Below are 27047 nucleotides of genomic sequence, written 5' to 3'. Positions count from 1 at the left end.
CACCTCCAGGCTCCATGGGGGAGATCGCGTGAGGGGGAGTCGCTTCAGACGGCGCGGCTAGGGTTCAGCGCAACGCTCCACAGCTCAACCAGATGAATAAAACCGATCTAAGTTTAAACTTCAAAGCCTTGATCAAAAACCAAATCGAGTTTAAATCAATAAGAGAAATTCAGTAAAGGGTTTTCCTCTCAAGAGAAGAGAGGTTTTGGCCCTAGTAGAGAACCAATATCTTGTGTTCTTGTTCTTATGTTTTGGTAGCAGTTTGATGAAATACACACACATGCATTAATAATAATAAGAAGAAGATTAAGCTAACAAGAAAAGTAAAAAGACTCCACAAATTGTTATCAAGTAACGAAGAATCACACTACACCACTTTGCCATAAATTCTTCAACATCCCCTACCTGTCCCGCCTGCCGATTATGCTTCCCCGCATCATCCCTCTGTCAGCAACATCATTGTAGATATTTATTGCTTCCTCAACCAACATTCTGTTATGGTATGGGAAGATGGCCCATATCTCTCCCGTCAACCTCATATTTACCCGCACCCAAAAACACTCCATGATTCACCATCTCATTGAAGGCCTGTTTAGGTTGTGAAGAACATGGAAGAACGAGTGTTGTATAAATTTTTCCAAATGATAAGCTATTCTTTTAACAATAGAGGGCATGTTAACATCATATTGAAAGTTTGATGATGTAAACATTCTTATAGCCATGAAGGAGTCCCCCACAATATTTATTTTCTTTCTTCCAAGAGTTATAGCAAAGTCCAATCATTTTCACAAGGCAAATAACTCTACCTTGTTATTGGTGGCTACTCCTAATCCCCACACATATTTTATCTTGGCTTGTTTGTCCGGGCAACATAGTGCCCCTCCCACTCCTACCGCCCTAAATTTATATTAATTTATATAAACACTTGTATATATATAATTTGAAAATATCAGTCTCATGGTTACCATTACAAATATAGGTTTTCTCACTAATTAAATAAAAAGTTACCATTACCAATGTATTAATCTCTCATCCGTGTGAAACCCTATCAACCCGCTGGCTGAATTTGTGTTGGCTCTCCGAGCAATTTACTCGTCGGCTCTTTTGACCATCCACCGTCGACCTTACGCTGATTGTTGTCGGCTTCGTCGCGACTCAGGCTCGATTTGAACAGTTTTAACTCGCAGGTCCTCGCAAATACTTCACGAATCCACTTTTTACTCTTTGGAAACGCTGAGCACAGTATCCACCCTCTACTCTTTGAAAACACCGAAGACAGTATCCGTTTTCTACTCTTTGAAAAGGCTGAAGACAGTGCCGAACTGGTATAAATATTGGGCGATATTTTAGACGGCTTTCAAATTCACCATAATTCGAACTTCAAGCTTCGACTCTGTTGAACCCAGTGACTTAGATTAAGACTTTAAAAATTCATTTAACCGCACAAAGAATTGAGGTACATGAGAAGGGCGTGGACAGATAAAAACTGGTATTACATTTTCCAGCCATTTTTGTCAATTTTTTATTATTATTGCTATCTTCAAATAGTCAGATAACGGGTACAATATTTTTATGCTGTATTACTGACATATACTTGTTCGATGCCAGTGACAGGCGAAAAATGCTTTGTTTTAAAGAAGCATCTCCAGTAGTCTGCATGGTAAATGTTTGTTACACCTAATGAAACTCTAAATTGCAAGATTTTGCTGGAGACGAGAATACATTTTGGCTGTCAAAAATGCCTTCCATGCACGATTCGGGGGGAGCTTTAAATGAGAGATCTCTTGTTGCTAGAAAGTTGAAACGGAAGCTTGCTACAGCAAAAGGTGAAGATGAATCTCTTAGAAGGTAATGTTTTTTGAAAAAGAAAAGTTTGTTTGTTTGTTTGTTTTTGTTTTATTAATTACTACTCAATTATACCAGAACATACACATGATACAACAAATTAGCTGTCAGCTACCAAACTGCCAACAAAGTAACTAATGCCAATAGAGATTTCCTACAAGCAAATAATTTAATAATTTTTAAGATGCTGAACCTAGAAAATTTCAAGTTTTTTTAGGCAGTTTCCAAGTTTTTAGTCAGACATCATTTCGGCTCAGATGAGATATGATTAGGATGTAGACAAGTCTGAAGAATTCATACAATACCTTCCTTATTATTCAGTCCAGATTTGTCACAGATCGAGCTATAAGACATATTTCAAAGCTTAGGTTGACTTCTCATTCGGTTCCTAAACCCTCGGTTTTTGCTCCTATAACTATTTTCAGATCTTTACATGGCTTTCATTTACTCCCTAGAGCAGTAAACTGCAAGGCTTTATGGTTGAAATAAAATTAATAGAATCTTTAACTTTTTCCCCAACCTTGGAATTGGACCTTATCAAGCAGCTCTTTCCCTGTAGTGCATCTGTTTCTAGTTAGCATCATTAGCCACAAGCCAACCTTTATAGTGATTCCTCTTAAATACCTTGAGATGAGGTTTTTTGCCTCTCCTCACTATTATGTCTAATTTTTTTCCATAGTCTGTTGTACCATGAGATGTTCCCTCTGGAGGAAAGGGCGTGAGGGCATCCACTGGAGGTTGGAAACATTTCCACTGTAGGCCTGGAAGAAGAGTCCTCTGGTCAGAGGGGCAACCTTTAAATTTCTTAAGATATTGCTGTTAAAGCACAATCACTGTAGGTTTGACATATAAGTTTTAAAGAGAAAGAGAAGATGCCAGATAAATCAAGAGCATAACCACATAGAGTCCTTTCCCATTGGGTGTCTTTCTCCCTGACCATAAGACATATCATGATATGGAAGATGCAGAAGTTTGCTGAAGGACAGCAGAAATCTATAAATTCATGAGAGTGGAAGTCTCTTTCTTCTAGAAATGAGAACAAATATCTGTAGACTTCCTAGAGGGTAGAAGTCTTATTCATCCACAGATAAGAACAAATACCTATAAACTTTTAAGAGTGTGGAAGTTTCATTCATCCATATAATTTATAATGAAAAAATGTACCTGGACTTATAAAGAATGAATCTAGTAGTTTAAAACAAATCATCGAAAGAAAGCGACCATGAGAAAGCTCAATATGACAAAATACTTCCATTTTATACAATCAGGACAATAGACTTGATCCCGAGAGTTACAAACTTCAATCCTGTGCATTATATCTAAGAGATAAAATACAAAGCCACAAATTGTCTTCAATGCACCTATCCAGTGATTCAAAAATACAATAGTAAGCAGGAAGAGACACAAATTACTACCAGTATGTGTGAGGCATTACAAAATGTATGGTTCTAGACTCCATAGATTTGAGAAGAATAAAATGTGAAATACAAAAGAATTTAAAAGTTTAACATAAAATAAGAAAGATTCATAGCCAAGATGGTGAATCCTCAGTTACAACTCTCTGTGGTCAAAATGCTGTATGCTCAAGGGTCTCTTCTCTTGCTATTTGATCTGCAAAAGATGAAAAATTGTTTCCAAATGTTACCATTGTCTTTCTCCTGCAATTTCTCTCCCTTTAGCTTGGACTCTCCTGCATATATGCGTCGGAGCAGCTGCCCCTTAACGACATTCGTACTCATAGTCTTTTGACTTTCTCTGGCTCCTTTGATTGAATTGGCTTCTCATCAGACGGTGGGGGATCACCTTTAAAACCAACGATAATGCAACCAATTAGGGATTTTCTTGCAAGTATTCCATGATATCTTTATCAAGTTCTTCCTTGGGATTGCCAACTTGTAGCATGCTCAGAGGTGCGTTTGACAAAATGGTCCCATACATTATCTGCATGTATCCTGGATCAATTCATGCTTCCTTGGGTTGCCTCCATCTCCATAAGGGAGTTGTACAAGGTAGGAGGGCTGAAATACACTAGACTTTGATTTATCAATTTCCACACTCTGGGGGCCCCAACTATGGTACTACCCTTAAGGCTTAAGGTATTTTCTGGCGTAGGGCCTCTTCTCTAGAGAGTCTAGACCTTCATGGTATCAATTTTCTGCTTTATTTTATCAATTTCTTTGAGAACCCTTTTCTTAGATTTGACTTTGTCATGTTGTCTAAGGGTTCTAGCAAGCCCAATGGTATAGATTTTCATACATTGGCATTCATCAGGCTTACCTCTCTCAAGTAGCTAGCCCTCTTGATGCCATCATATTTAATCGTCTGCTCTTTGCAACAGTCTTTTGAGCCTCCATTATTTTATCTGTTCCATCATTGATGCCAAAGGTTTTGAGTTCTACTTTAGGTAACCTTAAGCACAACTCTTATGTCAAATTGGATGTTCAAAACTTTTCCCGTACCTTAGTGCTTCTTCTCAAGGTCCTGCTCAACCTGAGATATATTTGTGGCTACTTCCTCGATATTGTTGAGATTCACAAGTGAAGGCAAGAGAATTGAATGGAACCAAAGACAAACCCAAATTTTGTAATAATGCTATCACAAGCAATGCTATCATAGTTTGCCCTAAACTAGCTGAGCAGGCTGGTCATACGACTTTCAGAGGGTTTTTTGGCAGAATTGGTGGGTCCAACCTTTATGGAGCCAACCAGCTCCATGGAGTGGTATGGATGCACTTGGGCCCTATTACTCACCCCCTGTGGGTGACACCTATAGGAGAAAGTTTTCTCCTAGATGGTCTTTAGCCGGTGACCAACAAGTTACAACCCTTTTTAGCCACCAGATATTTTAATGTGCCACCATCTCCACTACTTGAGCCAGCCATTATTTGCCCTCGCTCATCTGTTATAATTTTATGTTTGAAGGTGGGCCTTCCAACTTCGAAAGTATGTCTTTTATTATGTAGTTGAGTATTTTTTCCTACTTATCATGGACACTTTCGGGCATGGATTAGTGGGGGGATTCGACAAAGAGAATGGGCTTGGTTTGTACTCTTGTCCCCTTGGTCCAATTTGGTGGTTAACCGTGTACCCTAGTCTCGTGGGATCTCCTTTATTGGCTACTAGCTTTAGGAGTGCCACTACATGGGAAATCCTGATTTTGGTTGCGCGGCTCTGCTTGTCGACACCACATACATCACTCTCCTCTGGTCATTATGACTCTCTTTCACATATATCCCATCCGGGTCCAAATTTGTCCATTGAGTCCACAAGGAGTTAGCCTCCCCCTCCCCTTGTCCACACTTTGGGTCGGGCCTGGAATGATGCCCTAAAGGTTGATGCAGCTAAAAAGAAAGTAAAAAGCATAATTTGGCCACTCTCAATAGGAAATGTACCATAAAATGCAAAAGATGGTCGAGACATACAAATTTAGCACGTGGGCAAAAGCCAACATGAGCTCTACGCCCTATAATTATGGCCATCACTTGGTTCCTAGGGCCCTTATATTGGCCCCCCTGCATCATTAAGGAACCCGTGATTGTCCCAAAACCCTTGGTGGGCGATGAACTGCCAAACCTCAAGGGGGTATTCACTACTATATCATTCACATCATGCTCTCATCCCCTGGAGCCCTGAGCCATTATAAAAAAAAAATCAATAATAGGCAAAAGGCATACGAGGAAGGGTGGAAAAATAAAGGCCGCGATAACCCATGTAGCACGATTTCTCCCTCCTACATCTATACACCCAAGTGTGGGCTTCCCTCATCATAGCTACCCTTGTACCATGGCATGTGGTGTGGAGCCTTCCCCTGATGCCCCACTCCATTCCATCATTATATCACATGACACCTGCCACTTAATGGATGTACCATGGACCTGTCACTCCCTTAGAGGTTGAAACCACCTATTAAGGTCATTGATTAACTTCTTTCTTGAACTTGGAAACACTTGTACACTCTAAAGCCCATTATGGAAGGGCATGCCACTATGAAGTGTCCACTTGGTTCCATGGTTTGTAAGCTCATTTACTCAATTACACTAATGATTTTTTGTACTGGAAGGTGAGGAGACACATTGGATCTTATACAGGATTGCAGGTGGGTCTTCATCTTAGGGTTTGGTCTCCCTATACGGGGTCCAAGCCCTCTAGAGGGTCATATTGGCATTTATAGGGTGTGTGTTGAGAGCCATGGGCCTCCACTATAGCAGAGAGCAGATAGCCATGCCATGGGATCCTTTAGTACCACTCATTGCTCATTCATGTTCCATTTGTTTGATGATGATGATGCACCTGGACCACCTTGCCTAGCCGGCTACACACTTGCACCACACACTTGGTAGTTGATCCAAGGCCTAGATGAGGTTGTGTCTCACCATGGGAGACAAAGGGAGGGCTTGCATCATTGTTCCAACCCTTGTAGATAGGATACAAGCTTGCTCGATCCACCTGGAGACTATGAGGATGATTTTGTGCTCCCAGAGCCACTTGGGAGCACCACAAGTCATTTGCTTGGAGATCAAGGGGCCATCCCTTTCATCACTATTTTTGGAGCCCTTCCACTCATTTCGGCAAATGAAGGACTGCACTACGCCTTTCAATGGCCCTCCTAGCTATTGGATCACTATTTCGGCCCTCTGGAGAGGCTTATTTTTCATGTTATGGAGCTATCTTGGCGGGCTTGTCACCAAGGGATGTTATTTTGCACATTATTTTATTATTAGGGGTATCATTAGACTTAATTAGGTAAATCGAACTCTTAGAGGATCATATATATTGATGAGAGGATCATTTCATTCCTCATCATCCCTTGGATTTCTATCTTTCTTGAAATTTTCTCACTACCTTTTGATGGACGAATTGGAGCTCAATTGATGCATTTTGATGTTTGGATATCTGTTATTTGTCTTGGAGCATCATTCTTGCAAGTATAATGGATGGATATAATCTTCATGTCATGTAAGTGCTTTCTTTTATGCGGAATTTTACATGCTGTCAGGACTGGCTTGACATTCGAGGGTTTGAGCCCAATTTATTGCAGTTTGACAGACACAAAATTTGAGGGATAGTGCTGCACAAATTTTGAGACAACCAACATTATTTTTTGTCCGAGCTAGGTGTGATTTTTGAGGCTGCTGAGTGAGATTTCAAAGGGAGATGTGCTCAAATTTTGAGGGAGTGACATAGAGTTAATGGCACGAATTTCTGAGTGGGAAGAGCACAAAAATTGAGGCAGTTAGTCAGGAGTTTAAAAGAGCAACTACAACACATTCTCCAAGAAAATTCAGTGCATGAATATCATGGGAGATATGTAGAAATTATTACTGCCATTTAATGCTGTAAATTTCTCTGATAAGAAATAAAAATATTCCTCTCTCTTACTGGTTTTCCCTTTAGGGTTTTTCCAGGGTATTTGGACCAAAAGTCATTGTGTTAAATTTATGTGGCTATTGCATTTATTCTTAGTGAAAGTGAAAGTGAAAGTGTATAGTAGGCTTATGCCTTTCATGTTTTAGAAAATATTCATGTTTAAAAATAACAACATAAATCTATGTTGGGTTGGGCATTAAACTAATGTGATTTCTAAAACTGAAACCGGGTTGGTCCTACCAATTTTCTACATGGTATCAGAGAAACAATGAACCTATTAATTGAGAAGTGTTGAACAGCGAGCACAACCAACCTACATACCCAGAGATTTGGTGGTTGAGAGGGACATTGTTTACCCATTTTCAGTGTTGGATAGTTGTGTTGGTTGAGAGGGTCAAATGACTTCTAGTTTGAGGTGGAGGATAGGTTGAGTAGGGCTGAAAATTTTGGCCCATGGAAGTAGAGGATAGTTTTGATGCTTGAGAAGTTTTAGTTGTGGGATATTGTCGAGAAGGCAGTACATGTTGAAGAAAGTGTAAATAGGTTCGCTCTTCATAATGATTTGATCTTTGTAAATGATGTAATAAATTTATTTTTGTATGCCTTGCTGCATGGTTTTCATTAGCAAGAAGTGTCATTAGGTTAAAGAATTCTTCTTGATGTCTTTAGGATTTATTAATAAAGTCAATGAGTCAAGTCATGTATGAAGGAGCTCTTTATGAGCATATGTAAAATATATTCTAGCCTAGAGCAGCCCTCCAAGACCAAGATCAATCCATCCAAAAGCAAGCACAAGAAGTCTGCAAGCAAAATGATAAGGAGATCATCATGCGGCCTCAAAATTGTATTAATTAGCTAAATGGCAGTCACGTCGGCTCAATAAATAGACGTGTCATTTCACACCTTCAAGTCAGCTTGCATATATGGATGTAACCATTATCAATACCCAGTCAGGGTCAGCGCAAAAAGGAAGTAGAGCATTCACATTTTTCTTTGAATTTTCGGATGGGTATTAGGTTCTGGAAGGAGAAATGTCAGACAAGTCTGCAGCTCCGGATGAGGACAGAATCTCGGCATATCTATGAGATCCTTCGCATGACCTTAAGGTTCAGATTTCGGATGAACAAGATCACTGTAATCTCGGATGGTACAGCAAGGACTTCGGATGACACAGTGAGCTGTGATAATAACAGTGAAGCCCTCGTATATATATCTCTGTAGTCTCGGCATAATGAGGAGCTGTAATGACTGTGACTATCACTGCCTCGGCATTCATTCCATTCGCAGTCTCATACTTGATGGCCACTACCTCAAACACAATCACAGTTTAGGCATCGTTGTGAGAAGAAGAGTCATAGTGATACAATCTCGGCATAGCTACAACAGACCTCGGTGCAAGGAGAACCTAGTCTCGGTGAAAGTGCAGACACAGTCCTAGTCTCAAGTAAGAAGAAGGATCTCAATGATACTTTGTTTCACAGTCTTGATGAAGAGGATCCCTGTGATCAATCTGTCTCGGCATACACTCTAGGACAGTCATGATCTCAATTGTAATCATGATCTTGATGGTGGTTTAAAGAGGATCTCGGTGCAATACACATCCTAGAAATAATCATGTCCTCAACATAATTGCATACATATCAGTCATGATCATATTAAAGATAAGGTCAAGATCTTGTTGAAGGTTGCTGCAGTGATGGTGTTAAAATTGGCAACTAGGGCAAACTCCATGTGGGTCATCTTAGTTATGGCCGCTGATATTTTTCTTGGATCCCTCTCATCGAGAGGTGTAGGATTGATCTAAAGATCATCTAATTCCGATGAGTATTCATGGAGTTATGAATTTATTTGCATTATAAGACAATTCGTCAAGGTCGGCCAGCAACCAAATAAACCCCACATGTGCTCAATGTTTTAGTATAAATAGAGGTGGCCTTCAAGTCATTTCAACACACTTGGGATCTCTTCCTCTCTCTACTTGTCTTGGGGTTTTAGTAGGAGGAGAGATCCTAAGGAATAATGTTGCTCTGATCCCGAGGGTAGAAAGCCGGAATTGCTGGAAAAGCCGGAAAAGCCGCAAAAGCCGAAAAACTGAAACTGCCGAAAAGCCGGAACTGTCGGAAAAGCCGAAAAATCCAGAACTGCCGGAAAAGCCAGAAAATCCGAAACTGCCGGAAAAGCCAGAAAATCCGGAACTGTCGGAATTGCTGGAAAAGCCGAAAATGCCGGAAAAGTCGGAATTGCCGGAAAAGCCGGGATTGCCGGCAATATCGAAAAAGCCAGAACTGCCATGAACTGCTGAAACCGCCGGAGCATCTGTCTCCGAAGGAGAGCAGCATGCAAGGGACAACTAACTAATATTGGGACAGTTGTATGGTACTTAGCAGCAAATACACAGAGCATGCAATGTTACTGCTACCATGCAAGGGACAACTAACATGCAACAAGTAGCATGCTAAGGACAACAAGCATGCTAGGGACAACAAGCAAGCAAAGTGCAGCCAACACATAGGTCAGGATGGCAACATGGTGCAGCAATGGCACATAATGCAGTGCAGTGATGGGTACAGTCATGATTAATGAAGTGTGATGAGATGCAGCATAATGATGATGAGTGCAACATGGTGCAGCGCGGTGAGGTGCAACATGATGACGAAATACAACATAACAATAGGTGAAGGAGTCACCTTGGAGAATTAGTTGAAGCAGCATGTCTTCAACTGATCTCATGTATCATCTTCTTAGAGATGATCTATGCTTTTATCTAGATAAGTCAAAGTGTTGACTTCTGTTGTAAACGTACTATCTCTCTCTCTCTCTCTCTCTCTCTGCTGAACTATTGAAGAACATATAAGAAGAATTGATCAAGGGTTCCCCACATTGGGGTTTGTCCCTGGCTAGCGCCACATCTTGTGTCCTCTTGTCTTGGCTTGTCTTTTGCGATTTATGTTTATGTTCTATCTGCAGTTTACTTTAATGCTGATGTGACTGCTAATCTAGAAAAGATATGGAGCTAATTGTGAAAATTGAAATAAATTGCTCTAAGCATAGAACATACCTAAAATTAACATGGTATCAGAGCTGAGGTGAAGACAATGCCCAAGAAAGAGTGAAAGAGCAATCACTGAAGACAGTTGGGAAAGGACAAAAGGATCAGTGGATTCCTCATCCCTCTTCAAATTCACCAAGGGTGAAGTCGAAGCAGAGAATATTATCAGAATGGCGCAACGGAATATGGCCTACCTAAAGATCACTTCATTGGAAGACCGGATCTTAGGGTGGAAGGAAAGGTAGATAACTAGTTCGGCCATTATGTGAAGGAGTGTCCAAATGGCAGGGACACATCACTTGATGATGATAACAATCATTCCAGGGACATCTTCAATGATCAAAGGGATGACAGGTAATGCAGGTCATCAAGGAAATGGCTAACACTTCATAGAAAGCAAGGAACCCCAGGTATGAAGAATCAAATGTTGTTTCTGATAAGATAAAGAAGCGTTATCTTGTATTGGCCCTCTCCTTCAGATTCTTTGGGAATCTGGTTTATAGATTGTAGTGCTTTGAGGCTCTTCATCGGATAGATGGGTGCACTCTCTAATTTGGTAGCGATGGAAACAATCATGGGATTATACTTGGGAGCCGATGCCACCTATCCCGGAAAGGGTGTATGGAATGTTAACTCTCAATTGAATAAGGGTAACTTGATTCATTTGTAGAATCTCTTTTATGTACTTGATTGCAAGAAGAACCTAGTGTCCATCTCGGAAATGGAAGTGAAAGGTTTCAAGGTGGCATTCATCGATGGAAAGTTATGTGTTAAAAATTATAATTTTCAAAGATGCTTTTTCTCATGGGTTCAGGGTTTAGCAATTTGTATCAAGTTGCAGGATGGTCCATTGGGGATCATGTCAATTGACATATCGCATCTATAACACCAGAGGTTTACCTATGGGGCCCTACCTGATGTGAGTCAAATGGTGATAGGGATGTCTGAATTCAAGTAGAGCATGAAGGTACATGTCTGAGATGTACCGAAGGAAAATCTTATAAGGGGATCATTCCCCTCATGCAACAGGTCCACAGGTTTGGAACAACCCGAAGAGTTTGAGATTCATGATCAGGAATCTCATGTATACAGGTGGAAGAAAGCCCTCTATGGCTTGAAGCAAAACACCCCGGGCGTAGTATGAGAGGATTGATAGCTGCCTGATGAAGCTGAGATTCACTAGGAGTGAAACCGATCCAAACCATTACCCGAAGGTTGTGGATGATAGACCTCTCATACTGACACCTTATGAGGACGACCTATTTCTGACAGGTGCATACCCTCTCATTTGCAGAAGCAAGAGGGAGTTGGATTCCGGATGTGGAATGATAAACTGCAAGCTTGTGACTACCTCGAGGATCTTAACTTTCAGAAGTTATATGGTAGTGATGTCGGACCAGATTTGGGAAATGCCTCTGAGTTTCATAAACTCATTCGCGTTGATGTTCTTGGTGAAATTCCGCCTGGACATATGTTTTGCAGTTAGCATGGTGAGCTCATATTTGGTTGAGCCTTACTGGATTGGTGCCAAGAATCTTCTGAGATATCTTCGGGGCACAATCTCTCATGGATTGAGATACATTGCCGGAAATATGAATCTGCATGATTATTCGAATGTTGACTGGACAGGCAGTGTGGAGGATCACTAGAGCAATTCTCAGTGTTGGTTCTCTTTGGATTCTGCTTCGATATCATGGATGAGCAGGAAGCAAAAGTCGGTTGCTATAAGCATCGCCGAGACCGAATACATAGCTACGAGTATGATCTCGTGTGAAGCTGCATGGTTGCAGAAGCTCTTAAGTGAGCTGTTTGTACACATGATGAATACCACTGTGATTCTCTGTGACAACCAGAGGGGGGATTCGATTATTGAGGAATCTCGTATTTGATGATTGCTCCAGCAGATAAACATCAGATACTGCCTTATCTGCGATATGGTAAGTCGATGAGCGAGGAGGCTCCATCGCATTGAGACTAATGTATAAGTTGCAGACATTTTGTCAAAGCCCGGGGAAAGGTCAAATCTGTGACTTTCCCGAACGACTTGGAGTCGTTGAGAGACCTTCTTATAAGGGTCATGCATGTTGCATGCATTGAGCTCTGGGAGCTCTGGGGGGCTTGGGGTACTTACTGGAGCAATATACGACCATAGGGCGACTCACCCTCCCCTAGTGGTGTGTTATGAACATGATGATTCTTTCTTCTGTGGGCCGGGATGATTAGTTCTCCCGTGGCAACTGTGGAACAGGATGATTAGTTCTCCTGTGGGCCGGGATGATTAGTTCTCCTGTGGCAACTGTGGAACAGGATGATTAGTTCTCCTGTGGGCCAGGATGATTTGTTCTCCGTGGCGACTATGGAACAGGATGATTAGTTCTCCTATGGGCCAGGATGATTTGTTTTCCGTGGCGGCTGTGGAACAGGATGCTTAGTTCTCCTGTGGGCCAAGTCGATGAGCGAGGAGGCTCCATCGCATTGAGACTGATGTACAGGTCGCAGACATTTTGTCAAAGCCTCGGGGAAAGGTCAAATCTGTGACTTTCCCGAACGACTTGGAGTCGTTGAGAGACCTTCTTATAAGGGTCGTGCATGTTGCAAGCATTGAGCTCTGGGAGCTTTGGGGGGCTTGGGGTACTTACTGGAGCAATATACGACCATAGGGCGACTCACCCTCCCCTGGTGGTGCGTTATGAACATGATGATTAGTTCTTCTGTGGGCCGGGATGATTAGTTATCCTGTGGCAACTATGGAACAGGATGATTAGTTCTCCTATGGGCTGGGATGATTAGTTCTCCCGTGGCAACTGTGGAACAGGATGATTAGTTCTCCTGTGGGCCAGGATGATTTGTTCTCCGTGGCGACTATGGAACAGGATGATTAGTTCTCCTATGGGCCAGGATGATTTGCTTTTCATGGCGGCTGTGGAACAGGATGATTAGTTCTCCTGTGGGCCAGGATGATTAGTTCTCCGTGGCATCCACTGACAGAATGATTTGTTCTCCTGTGGATAAGATGATTAGTTCTCTTGTCAAGGCATCCTACCCATGCAGTTTGGGACTCATGGGAAGTACCTCTCATCTGATCAATGAGCAGGGAAATGAGGATAGGGACCATAGTAGTACTATTGATGGACGCATCGCTGTATCTACCGTACTCCCTATGCTAGGATGACCTCCATTGATCTGGGATCAATGAGACTGATCTGGGATCAGTATGAGTGGTTTGAGACACTCTCTTGTGACATTGATTTGGGATCAATGAAACTGATCTGGGATCAATGAAACTGATCTGGGATCAGTATGAGTGGTTTGAGACACTCTCTTGTGACGTTGATCTGGGATCAATGAAACTGATCTTGGATCAGTATGAGTGGTTTGAGACACTCTCATGTGACATTGATCTGGGATTAGTATGAGTGGTTTGAGACACTCTCTTGTGATATTGATTTGGGATCAATAAAACTGACTTCGGGTCAGTAAGAGTGATGTGACACACTCTCTTCAGATGAAACTGACTTCGGGTCAGTAGAGAATGGTATGAGACATTCTCGATCAATTCTTCTTCTTCATGGTTCAGCAGAGCATAGCAAAGCAGAGCAGAGCAGAGCTCAGCAGATCAAAGTAGAGCAAAGCATAACAGAGCTCAACAGATCAGAGCAGTGCAGGGAACTGATGGCAGAGATAGTACAGTTGGACATATGGATCAACGAATGGAGTTCTCCCTAGTTGAGAGGGAGTGTTAAAATTGGCAACTAGGGCCAAACTCCATGTGGGTCATCTTATTTATGGCAGCTGATATTTTTCTTGGATCCCTCTCATCGAGAGGTGTAGGATTGATCTAAAGATCATCTGATTCCGATAAGTATTCGTGGAGTTATGAATTTATTTGCGTTATAAGACAATTCGTCAAGGTCGGCCAGCAACCAAATAAACCCCACATGTGCTCAACGTTTTAGTATAAATAGAGGTGGCATTCAAGTCATTTCAACATACTTGGGATCTCTTCCTCTCTCTACTTGTCTTTGGATTTTAGTAGGAGGAGAGATCCTAAGGAATAACATTGCCCTGATCCCGAGGGCAGAAAGCCAGAACTGCCGGAAACGCCGGAACTGCCGTAAACGTCGGAATTGCCGGAAAACCGGAAAAGTCGGAACTACCAGAAAAGTCGGAAATGTCGGAAAAGACGGAACTGTCGGAAAATTCGGAAATGAAGGAAAAGCCGGAAATGCTGGAACTGTCGGAAAAGCTGGAAAAGCCGGAATTCCGGAATTGCCAGAAAAGCCGGAACTGCCGGAACTACCGGGAACAACCGGAACTGCGGAATTGCCAGAACTGCCGAAATAGCCGGAGCATCTATCTCCGAAGGAGAGCATCATGCAAGGGACAACTAACTAACATTGGGACAGTTGTATGGTACTTAGCAGCAAATACACCAAGCATGCAATGTTATTGCTAGCATGCAAGGGACAATTATCATGCTAAGGACAACAGGCATGTTAGGGACAAGAAGCGAGCAAGGGACAACAAGCAAGCAAGGTGTAGCCAACACATAGGTCAGGATGGCAACATGGTGCAGCAATGGCACATAATGCAGTACAGTGATGGGTACAGTCATGATTAATGAAGCGTGATGAGGTGCAGCATAGTGATGATGGGTGCAGCATGGTGCAGCGCGGTGAGGTGCAGCATGATGACGAAATGTAGCACAACGATAAAGTGAAGGAGTCACCTTGGAGAATTAGTTGAAGCAGCATGTCTTCAACTGATCTCATGTATCATCTTCTTAGACATGATCTATGCTCTTTTCTAGATAAGTCAAAGTGTTGACTTCTGTTGTAAACGTACTATCTCTCTCTCTCTCTGCTGAACTATTGAAGAACATATAAGAAGAATTGATCAAGGGTTTCCCCACATTGGGGTTTGTCCTTGGCTAGCGCCACATCTTGTGTCCTCTTGTCTTAGCTTGTCTTCTGCGATTTATGTTTATGTTCTATCTGCAGTTTACTTTAATGCTGATGTGATTGCTAATCATATGGAGCTAACTGTGAAAAATGAAATAAATTGCTCTAAGCATAGAACATACCTAAAATTAACAAATGGAGATCTCGATGAAGCAGTCATGGTGCAACAGTGATCCAGCTGAAGGAGTAGTCATGACATAACAATGACGATGATGATCTCAGCAGTGACGAAGAAGATGATTGGTGTCTTGGTCTTGGAGTGGTAGAATAGGTCAAGGGTCATGGTCTTGGTCTTCATCAATTGGAATCTCTATAAGAAGAATTTTTTGCGGGTTTTCCTCTCCAAGAGGGAGAGGTTTTGGCCTTGACAGAAAGCCAAATATCTTGTGTTCATGTCTCTTTGTTTTTGGTAGCAATTTGATGAAGTAATCACACACACTAATGATGAAAAGAATATCAAGCTAAGATAAATTGTAAAAACACTTCACAAATTGTTATCATGAGAAGAAGAATCTCTTTAATTACGTTTGCCCTAGGTTCTTCAACATGGTATCAGAGGGAAGGTTCAAAAGTCAAAGGAAGGGCAGAAAAAGAGACATGCAAGGATCAAGTTTCAGGCAAAGCATCAAAGCAAGCTCAAGGATGTCAAGATCTACATTAAAGAATCATCTTGATCAAACCCTAGATCAAGGAAGCAGTTTACAACAACAGTCTACAACAGCAAGGGTTTTGGATGACAATAGTCAAAAGATAAAGCATTCAGATCTTAGGTTACATGACAACGGTTTTGGTGTCTCCCACAGTTTTGTCTACAACATCCCAGTGATAGTCACTATCTCAGATTGAATCCTTCTCTATAAAGAACACAGTCTTAAAAATCTCGGATTCTCAAAACTTGATTCGAGGGCATATATAGGAGTTTATATGGACAATACTCAAAATAGAAGCTATATTAACTGATGAATCTCCATACATCATGGCAAGCAACTTCAATTCGATGCTGCATACTTCAAGGCTCCTTATGTAGCCCAATTATATCAGCAGTTTGTTGAATATATAAATCACGATAGCTAGAAGGCAATCCTCCTATCAAGTATCTCAGTCGAAGGAAGCATCAATACATCTGCTCCAACTACTGCCAACATGATCAAGGTGAAGATTTCATCTTACATCTCAAGTAAGTATTTTCATTAATCATTTTTGGTGAAATGACTTCATGATTGCAAGAAGATCTATAGGTTAGATAGGTCATCAAAGGTTCTTGCATGAAACAAGAAGGATTGTCATGATCCTTTTGAAGAAGAGAAGTTAGTGAACATATTAGAGATCTCCTTTGAATTCATAAGAGGAACTCTTAAGGTCCTCTCTTTCCTACATAGCAAGAAAGGAGACATAGAAGAGATATATGAAATACTAGAAGATACACTCTCTGAAATGTAGTATCACTTAGACTGGATTGAAGGTACCAAAGAGTGAAGGAATATCTTCATGAGATCTCAATTGGGAGATCTGGGAAAAATGATGAGAAGATAATCATCATTGATATTGATATTGATAAGCAAGGTAACAAATGTCCATGAACAAGAAGGTTACCTCAATCAACAATTTGTGGTCTCTATGCCAAATATAGAAAGACAAGTTGATGGCAAAAGTGTTGAAAGGTTGTAGGACTTTAATATGTGCAGAAAGGAAAGGGAAGGTTGACAAGACATAATAGTACTATGGAAAGATTATGGAGAGGAGCTCATATCGCTGGAAGGATGGAGGAAGCTGAAGAAAAGGGCCAAGGAAAGAGGGAGTAACAAACCTCTACTATGAGTGAGATGGCGTCCCTCACAAAAGGGTCCTATCATAAGTCCTTGCAGATATGACCATGATAATAAGATGCATCGTGACATCATGGATGCATTAAAACAAGAGTTCATGATATCACCATGGGAATCATGAAGGGCATAATTTGTTGCAGTCTAACATGAAGGATGTAGCTCGTGGGAACCTCATTGGACATTAAAGGAAAGGAAGAAGTCATCCAGGACAAAGGAAACATTTGCCAGATAGGGATATGCAAGATCCTGAAGATTCTCTGATGGAAACCTGTTAAAATTGGCAACTAGGGCCAAACTCCATGTGGGTCATATTATTTATGGCAGTTGATATTTTTATTGGATCCCTCTCATTGAGAGGTGTAGGATTGATCTAAAGATCATTCGATTCCGATAAGTATTTATGAAGTGATGAATTTATTTATGTTATGGACAAATTGTTAAGTCAGCCAGCAACTTATGTAGGCTCAGAAGCCCAACAGTCATGTCTATTCAACCTCTACGTTTTAGTATAAATAGAAGAGGACTTCAAGTCATTTCTACACACACTTGGATCTCTTCCTCTCTCTACTTGTCTTTGGGTTTTAGTAGGAGGAGAGATCCTAAGGAAAAGCCGGAAAAGCCGGAAAAGCCGGAAAAGCTGGAAAAGCTAGAATTGTTGGAAAAGCTGGAAAAACCAGAAAAGCCGGAACTGCCAAAAAAGCCGAAAAAGCCAGAACTGCCGAAAAAGCTAGAAAAGCTGGAATTGTCGGCAACGCTGGAAAAGCCGGCACTGTTGGAAAAGCCGGAACTGCCGGAATTGCCAGAAAAGCCGAAATTACCAGAAAAGTCTGAAACACCGGAAAAGCTGGAAATACCGGAAAAGCCAGAAAAGCCGGAAAAGCCGGAAATGCCGGAATCGGAACTGCCGGAAAAGCCGGAACTGCCAAAATAACCGGAGCATCTGTCTCCCAAGGAAGGCAGTATGATGTATGAGATCATGGGCAGCATAATAAGCAGCATGATGATATGAGCATGGGCAACATAATGATGCATGATGATATGAGTATGGGCAGCATGATGTTGAGATCATGGGCAGCATAATAAGCAGCATGATGATATGAGCATGGGCAGCATAATGATGCATGATGATATGAGCATGGGCAGCATAATGATGAACGAGATCATGAGCATGGGCAACTTGATGATGAATAAGACCATGGAAGATGCAGCATGGTGAGCAGCGTGAAGATGAGAGCAGCTCAGTCATCAAGGTTCAACCCATGTGATAGTACAGCAAGGTGTCACACGGTAATGTGCAGCGAATAGACGAGATGCAGCACTATGATAGGTGAACGAGTCACCTTAGAGTATCAGTTGAAGCAATATGTTTTCAATTGATCTAATGCTGATATCAAAAGTCAAAGTGATTGACTTCTATTGTAAATGTATTCTCTCTCACTTTCTCTGCTGAACTTTGAAGAACATAAAAGAAGAATTGATCAAGGGTTTCCCCACATTGTGGGGTTTGTCCTTGGCTAGCGCCACATCTTGTGTCCTCTTGTCTTGGCTTGTCTTCTGCGATTTATATTTATGTTCTACCTGCAATTTACTCTATGCTGATGTGATTGCTAATGTGGAAAATAAATTGCTCTAGCATAGAACATTCCTAAAATTAACATGGTATCAGAGCAGAGGTGAAGACAATGCCCAAGCAAGAGTGAGAGCAATCACCAAAGACAATAGGGACAAGACAAAAGGATCAATGAGTTCCACATCTCTCTTCTTAGTTCGCTAAGGGTGAAGTGGAAGCAGAGAATATTATCAGAATGGCACAACGGAAGATCACTTCATTGGGAAGTTCAGATCTAAGGGTGGAAGGAGAGGCAGATGCCTTGGTTGCAATAAGTTCAGCCATCATGCAAAGGAGTGTCTGAATAGCAGAGACACATCTCTTGATGAAGATAACAATCATTCTAGGGACATTTTCAATGATTAGAGGAATGATAAGTAATGCAGGTCATCAAGGAAATGGTCGACTCTTCAAGGAAAGCAAGGAACCCCAGAATCTCATTTATGTACCTGATCGCAAGAAGAACTTGGTGTCCATCTCGCAAATGGAAGTTTAAGGTTTCAGGGTGGCACTCATCGATGGAAAGGTACGTGTTTGAAAATAGTTTTTTCAAAGATGTTTTAGAGTTCAAGGTTGTATCAAGTCCACTGGGGACCATGTCCATTGACTCAGCACCGGAGGTCTGTGAGTCAGATGGTGACCGGGATGCCTGAATTCAAAAAGAGCATGAAGGTACATGTTTGAGATGTACCGAAGGAAAATCTTACAAGGGGACCATTCCCCTCATGTAGCAGGTCCACAGGTTTGGAACAACCCGTGGAGTTTGAGATTCATGAACGGGAATCTCATGTATACAGGTGGAAGAAAGCCCTCTATGGCTTGAAGCAAAACACCCCGAGCGTAGTATGAGAGGATTGATAACTGTTTGATGAAGCTGAGATTCACTAGGAGTGAAACCGATCCAAACCATTACCCAAAGGTTGTGGATGATAAACCTCTCATATTGGCACCTCATAAGGATGACCTATTTCTGATAGGTGCAGACCCTCTCATTTGCAGAAGTAAGAGGGAGTTGGATTCCGAATGTGGAATGATAAATTGCAACCCTGTGACTACTTCGAGGATATTAACTTTTAGAAGTTATATGGTAGTGATGTCGGACCAGATTTGGGAAATGCCTCTGAGTTTCATAAACTCAATCACGTTGATGTTCTTGGTGAACTCTGGAAATATGTTTTGCAGTTAGCATGGTGAGCTCATATTTGGTTGAGCCTCACTGGATTGGTGCCAAGAATCCTATGAGATATCTTCGGGGCACAATCTCTCATGGATTGAGATACATTGCCGGAAATATGAAAACTGCATGATTATTCGAATGCTGACTTGGCAGGCAGTGTGGAGGATCGCAACAGCACTTCTCAGTGCTGGTTCTCTTTGGATTCTGCTTCGATATCATGGATGACCAGGAAGCAGAAATCGGTTGTTATAAGTATCGCCGAGACCAGATACATAACTATGAGTATGACCTCGTATGAAGTTGCCTGGTTGTGGAAACTCTTCAGTGAGTACACATGATGAATACCACTGTGATTCTCTGTGACAACCAGAGGTGGGATTGGATTACTAAGGAATCTCGTATTCAATGATTGCTCCAGCAGATAGACATCAGATACTGCCTTATCTGGGATATGGTAAGTCGATGAGCAAGGAGGCTCCATCGCACTGAGATGATGTACAGGTCGCTACACTTTGTCAGAGCCCCGGGGAAAGATCAAATTTGTGGTTTTCCCAAACGACTTGGAGTCATCAAGAGACCCTTGTAAAAGGGTACTGCATGTTGCATACATTGAGCTCCGGGAGCTCTGGGGGCTTGCGGTTCTTACTGGAGCAACATACGACCACAAGGTGACTCACCCTCCCCTGGCGGTGTGCATTGGGACAGGTTGATTCGCTCTCCTGTGGACAGGATGATTTGCTCTCTTGTGGGATAGGATGATTCGCTCTCCTGTGGACAGGATGATTCGCTCTCCTGTGAACAAGATGATTCGCTCTCTTGTGGGACAAGATGATTCGCTCTCTTGGGGGACAGGGTGATTCGCTCTCCTGTGTAGCAGGATGATTAATTCTCCTGTGAGATCTGGATGATGTGTTCTCCATGATGATTGTGTAGCAGGATGATTAATTCTCCTGTAAGGTCTGGATGATGTGTTCTCCATGACGATTGTGTAGCAGGATGATTAATTCTCCTCTGAGGTCTGGATGATGTGTTCTCCATGACGATTGTGTAGCAGGATGATTAATTCTCCTGTGAGGTCTGGATGATGTGTTCCCCATGACGATTGTGTAGCAGGATGATTAGTTCTCCCGTGAGGTCTAGATGATGTATTCTCCATGACAATTGTGTAACAGGATGATTAGTTCTCTTATGAGGCCTGGATGATGTGTTCTCCATGGCGATTGTGTAGCAGGATGATTAGTTCTCCTGTGAGGACAAAATTGATTAAGTTCTCCTGTCAAGGCATCCTACCCATGCAGTCTGGGACTTATGGGAAGTACCTCTCATTTGATCAATGAGCAGAGAAATGAGGGTAGGGACCATAGTAGTACCGATGGACGCATCGCTGTATCTACCGTACTCCCTATGCTAGGATGACCTTCATTGATCTGGGATCAATGATATTGGTCTGGGACTTGTGGTAGGAGTTGTACCCACTATGACACTGACTTTGGGTCGGTTGAGGACTGGTTTGGGACCAGTGGTACATACTCTGAGACTGACTTCGAGTCAGTAGAGTACTAGTCTGGGACCAATGGTAGGAGTTGTACCTACTATGACATTGACTTCGGGTCGGTTGAGGACTAGTTTGGGACCAGTGGTACACACTTTGAGATTGACTTCGGGTCAGTGGAGAATGGTATGACACATTCTCGATCAATTCTTCTTCTTCATGGTTCAACAGAGCTAAGTTGAGCAAAGCAGAGCCAGCAGAGCAGAGCCAACAGAGCTGAGCATAGCAGAGCAGAGCCAACAGAGCTGAGCAGAGCAGAGCCGAGCCAGCAGAGCTGAGCAGAGCCAGCAGAGCTGAGCAGAGCAGAGCCAAGCAGAGTAGCGCAGGGCACTGATGGCAGAGATAGTATAGTTGGACATATGGATCGGCAGATGGAGTTCTCCCTAGTTGAGAGGGAGTGTTAAAATTGGCAACTAGGGCCAAACTCCATGTGGGTCATATTATTTATGGCAGCTGATATTTTTATTGGATCCCTCTCACTGAGAGGTGTAGGATTGATCTAAAGATCATCCGATTCCGATAAGTATTTATGAAGTTATGAATTTATTTATGTTATGGACAAATTGTTAAGTCGGCCAGCAACTTATGTAGGCTCAGAAGCCCAACAATCATGTCTATTCAACCTCTATGTTTTAGTATAAATAGAAGAGGATTTCAAGTCATTTCTACACACACTTGGATCTCTTCCTCTCTCTACTTGTCTTTGGGTTTTAGTAGGATGAGAGGTCCTAAGGAAAAGCCGGAACTGCCGGAAAAGCCGGAATAGCCTTCCAGAAAAGCTGGAAAAGTTGGAATTCCCGGAAAAGCTAGAAAAGCCGGAAAAGCCGGAACTGCCAGAAAAGCCGGAAAAGCCAGAATTGCCGAAAAAGTCGGAAACGCTGGAAAAGCTGGAAATACCGGAAAAGACAGAAAAGCCGGAAAATCCTAAAATGCCGGAAATGCTAGAACTGTCGGAAAAGGTGGAACTGTTGGAAAAGTCGGAACTACCGGGAACTGCCGAAACAGCCGGAGCATCTGTCTCCGAAGGAAGGCAGCATGATGTATGAGATCATGGGTAGCATAATAAGCAGCATGATGATATGAGCACGAGCAACATAATTATGCACGATGATATGAGTATGGGCAGCATGATGTATGAGAGCATGGGCAGTATAATAAGCAGCATGATGATATGAGCATGGGCAGCATAATGATGCATGATGATATGAGCATGGGCAGCTTAATGATGAATGAGATCATGAGCATGGGCAGCTTGATGATGAATAAGGCCATGGAAGATGCAGCATGATGAGCAACATGAAGATGAGAGCAGCTTAGTCATCAAGGTTCAACACATGTGACAGTACAGCAAGGTGTCACACGGTAATGTGCAGCAAATAGACGAGATGTAGCACAATGATAGGTGAACGAGTCACCTTAGAGAATCAGTTGAAGCAATATGTCTTCAACTGATCTCATGCCGATATCAAAAGTCAAAGTGATTGACTTCTATTGTAAATGTACTATCTCTCTCACTTTCCCTGCTGAACTTTGAAGAACATAAAAGAAGAATTGATCAAGGGTTTCCCCACATTGTGGGGTTTGTCCCTGGCTAGCACCACATCTTGTGTCCTCTTGTCTTGGCTTGTCTTCTGTAATTTATATTTATGTTCTATCTGCAATTTACTTTATGCTGATGTGATTGCTAATGTGGAAAAGAAATTGAAATAAATTGCTCTAGCATAGAACATTCCTAAAATTAACAAAACCTCAACGGAGGATTCACTGATCTAGAGAGGTAGCAAGTGTTTCATTAGGAAATCTAACTTATGGAATTCATGAGATGATGACATGAGAAATCAAGCAGTTCAAGGGATTGAAGATATTTTCAATCAAGAAAGTTGCTGGAAGAAGCCTAGATGACGTAAAGATAAAATGAGGTATGTATGCTTGTGTTTAATATTGTAATATCATGTCATATGGTTGTAGGTAACATGGATCAAGCATGATCAAGAGAAAAAGGATCTCCTCCTCTGAAAGGATACAGGAAGGCTTAAGTCACACTAGATGAAATCAACATAATATGTCCTCATACGAAGTTTGAGATGGCTGACTAAAATTAAGAAACTGTGATTGAAAGGTCCTGGGAATGGAAGGTGTGAGGATGGAAGAGATCGTGAAATATGCAACCATGATAAAGGCAATCAACATCCAAAGGATCAGGAAGATTTGACCAGGAAATCTCCCGGAAGACTGATGGAAGTCTGAAAAGATGAAGACCCTTGACAATAGATATCTTTGGGAGATGTGTCAATATGTATGCATGGTATTGATACCTACAAGAAGATGTCACTGGAAAAGGCCATCACCAAAAAGGTAATATGTGATTTGTTTTTGGTTTTTGACCTCTTGGAGAAAGTCTGGGTATGTGTGCAGGGCCAAGGTAAGGAGAGTTGTGAAGGATGTCACAACTATGTACCTTGTGGTCTAGAGCAATCATTGTTGAAGAAAAGGTGGAGATAGATGGCCCTATGAAGGAAGCCCTAGATGTAAAGCCAAGGTGGATACTTTCCGGGAAAGAAGGAATGACATGATGGATGGCTGAACCCTACATATGAAGAAATTGATGACATCGAGGTCTTGGATCATCAGTCAACTAGAAGACCCTATAAAGTACTGATGATAGAGTCCCTGTTTAAGAGGGAGTAAAGAGAAACTTGGAACTCATCCCTGGTTAAGAGGGAGAGTTAGACACGACATTCTTGTCTTCAATTTGGAAGAAAGAATGGAGGATTGTGTAATCATTTGGCATCCGACACTCTTTGAGGATGTGGTAGGGCATCCAAGACAAGAGTGGGCAAGAGGACCGATATTCTTGAGGGCTGGGAACCCAAGATGAGAATAGTCCTAGTAGGGCATACTCGGAGAACACCCGGGTGGGTATGACCCTAAGAGAGACAATGATGATGCGTGTCTATCAGTCATTGGTCTCGCCAACATTGTGTGCTCTGATCTAAGAGCTGTTAGTCAAGGCCTTGCTAAATGAAAACAATGTTGGTTGAAATGATGCTATAACAGATGGATTGCAAATCCGATTCTTCTTATGAGAAATTATTTAGATTGAGAATGACCAAGTACCATTATGAATACCTCCCTAGTTAAGAGGGAGTGTTGAAGAAAGTGTAACTAGGTTCGGTCTTCATAATAATTTGATCTTTGTAAATGATGTAGTAAATTTGTTTTTGTATGCCTTGCTGCATGGGTTTCATGAGCAAGAAGTGTCATTAGGTCAAAGACTTCTTCTTGATGTCTTTAGGATTTATTAATAAAGTCAAAGAGTCAAGTCATGTATGAAGGAGCTCTTTATGAGCCTATGTAAAATATATTCTGGCCTAGAGCAACCCTCCAAGACCAAGATCAATCCTCCAAAAGCAAGCACAAGAAGTCTGCAAGCAAAACGATAAAGAGATCATCATGTCGGCCTCAAAATTGAATTAATTAGCTAAATGGTAGTCACGTCGGCTCAATAAATAGACGTGTTGTTTCACACCTTCAAGTCGGCTTGCATATATGGATGTAACCACTATAAATACCCAATTAGGGTTAGCGCAAAAGGAAGTAGAGCATTCACATTTTTCTTTGAATTTTCGGATAGGTATTAGGTGCAGGAAGGAGAAATCTCGGACAAGTTTGCAGCTTCGGATGAGGACAAAATCTCGACATATCTCTGAGATCCTTCGCATGACCTTAAGGTTTAGATTTTGGATAAACAAGATCACTGTAATCTCAGATGGTACAACAAGGACTTCGGGTGACACAGTGCGCTGTGATACTAATAGTGAAGCCCTCATATATATATCTCTGTAGTATTGGCATAATGAGAAGGAGCTGTAATGACTGTGACTATCACAGTCTTGAGATTCATTCCATTCGCAGTCTCATACTTGATGGCCACTACCTCAAACACAGTCACATTTTAGGCATCGTTGTGAGAAGAAGAGTCATAGTGATACAGTCTCGGCATAGCTACATCAGACCTCGGTGCAATGAGAACCTAGTCTTGGTGAAAGTGCAGACACAGTCCTAGTCTCAAGTAAGAAGAAGGATCTCAATGATACTTTGTTTCGACAAAAACATCAATGTCTCACTGTCTTGATGAAGAGGATCCTTGTGATCAATCTGTCTCTGCATACACTCTAGGACAATCATGATCTCAATTGTAATCATGATCTTGATTGTGGTTTAAAGATTATCTCGGTGCAGTACACATCTTAGAAATAATGATGTCCTGAACATAATTGCATACATATTAGTCATGATCATATTAAAGATAAAGTCAAGATCTTACTGAAGGGTTCTACAATGATGGAGATCTCAATGAAGCAGTTATGGTGCAACAGTGATCCAACTGAAGGAGCAATCATGACATAACAATGATGATGATGATCTCAACAGTGACGAAGAAGAGAATTGATGTCTTGGTCTTGGAGTGGCATAATAGGTCAAGGGTCATGGTTTTCGTTAATTGGAATCTCTATAAGAAGAATTTTGTGCGGGTTTTCCTCTCCAAGAGGGAGAGGTTTTGGCCTTGGTAGAAAGCCAAATATCTTGTGTTCTTGTCTCTTTGTTTTTGGTAGCAATTTGATGAAGTAATCACACACACTAATGATGAAAAGAAGATCAAGCTAAGATAAATTGTAAAAACACTACACAAATTGTTATCATGAGAAGAAGAATCTCTTTAATTATGTTTGCCCTAGATTCTTCAACAGTACAACCACCTAAGATTCTATTCAGTTGTCAAACTTCAACATGCACAATGTGAAGGTGTTAATTTTAGTTAACAATGGTATGTTCTATGCTTAGCACAATTACTTCAAAGTACTTTAGCAACCCAATGACAATTTCCAATTTAGTTTTCAATAGCAATCACATTAACCATAAATCACATTGACAGTAACTGTAGATAGAACATGAATAACAAAATGCATAAGACAACCAAAAACAAGAGAACACTAGATTTGACAGATGCCAAGGAAAAACCCCAAGATGGGGAAAACGCTTTGATCAATTCTTCTTATTATTATATCAAATGTTTAGCAGAGAGAGAGTACAGAAAGTCAAAATTGGCTTGCCAAATCAAAGTTAAAACAACCCTGTCAAATTTGCAGTCAAATTCAGCCCTAACTAGAAAGTCATAGATGGTCAATTCAGTAGCAAAACATCCCTTTGAAGCTCGGTCAAAGGAAGTCAAACTCGGCCTCCTTAACTAGTCAAAGTCAGACCAAAATAGTCATCCAAACAACAGTCAAACTCGGTCAATCTGAAGTCAACTCTGCGGTCAAATAGGCATGTGGTCAACGCAGGTCAAAGTGCCCAGAAATTCTCGGTTTCTGTCATGTCCCTTCTCAAACACATTTGTAATAGGGTGTTGCTACACAATTTTGCACAATTTTGGCCAAGGAAGAGAACCCATCATTTTCGACTTAGGGACTTAGGAGGCAATTGGACTTAATTTGGTTGCTAGTGGAATGTGGGGGCCACCCATATAGGAATCTGAATTGGCCCATTCAAATAGCTTGGAGGGAAAGTCGAATAGGTGGATGGAAGAGCCCACATGAGGCAAGGGAGGCCCAAGGAGTTATAAAGAGGGAGCAACTCTCATTTTGGGATTCATTCATAC

General features: G+C 41.6%; 1 protein-coding gene across 4 annotated transcripts in view; it reads left to right on the top strand.

The window, feature by feature from the left end:
• Positions 1-1012: 1012 nt before the first annotated feature.
• The window catches only part of LOC149168559 (RNA helicase family protein), a 241472-nt gene continuing 215437 nt past the window's right edge, over positions 1013-27047 (top strand). For all 4 annotated transcript variants that reach the window (XR_016259754.1, XR_016259752.1, XR_016259753.1 and 1 more), the window contains exons 1-2: positions 1013-1489; positions 1609-1848. Coding sequence is in view for 1 of the 4 variants with exons in the window: in XM_089428313.1 (XP_089284439.1) it covers positions 1739-1848 (110 nt within the window). In the remaining 3 variants the exon portion in view is untranslated. The remainder of the gene's footprint in view (positions 1490-1608; positions 1849-27047) is intronic.

Source organism: Pinus tabuliformis, chromosome 4_2 (assembly GCF_031772625.1).
Source record: "Pinus tabuliformis cultivar Carrire ecotype Pingquan chromosome 4_2, CPIR1, whole genome shotgun sequence".
In the NCBI taxonomy this organism is placed as follows: domain Eukaryota; kingdom Viridiplantae; phylum Streptophyta; class Pinopsida; order Pinales; family Pinaceae; genus Pinus; species Pinus tabuliformis.
The sequence above is the reverse complement of the archived record's forward strand: the minus strand, read 5'-3'. Positions and strand labels throughout refer to the sequence as shown.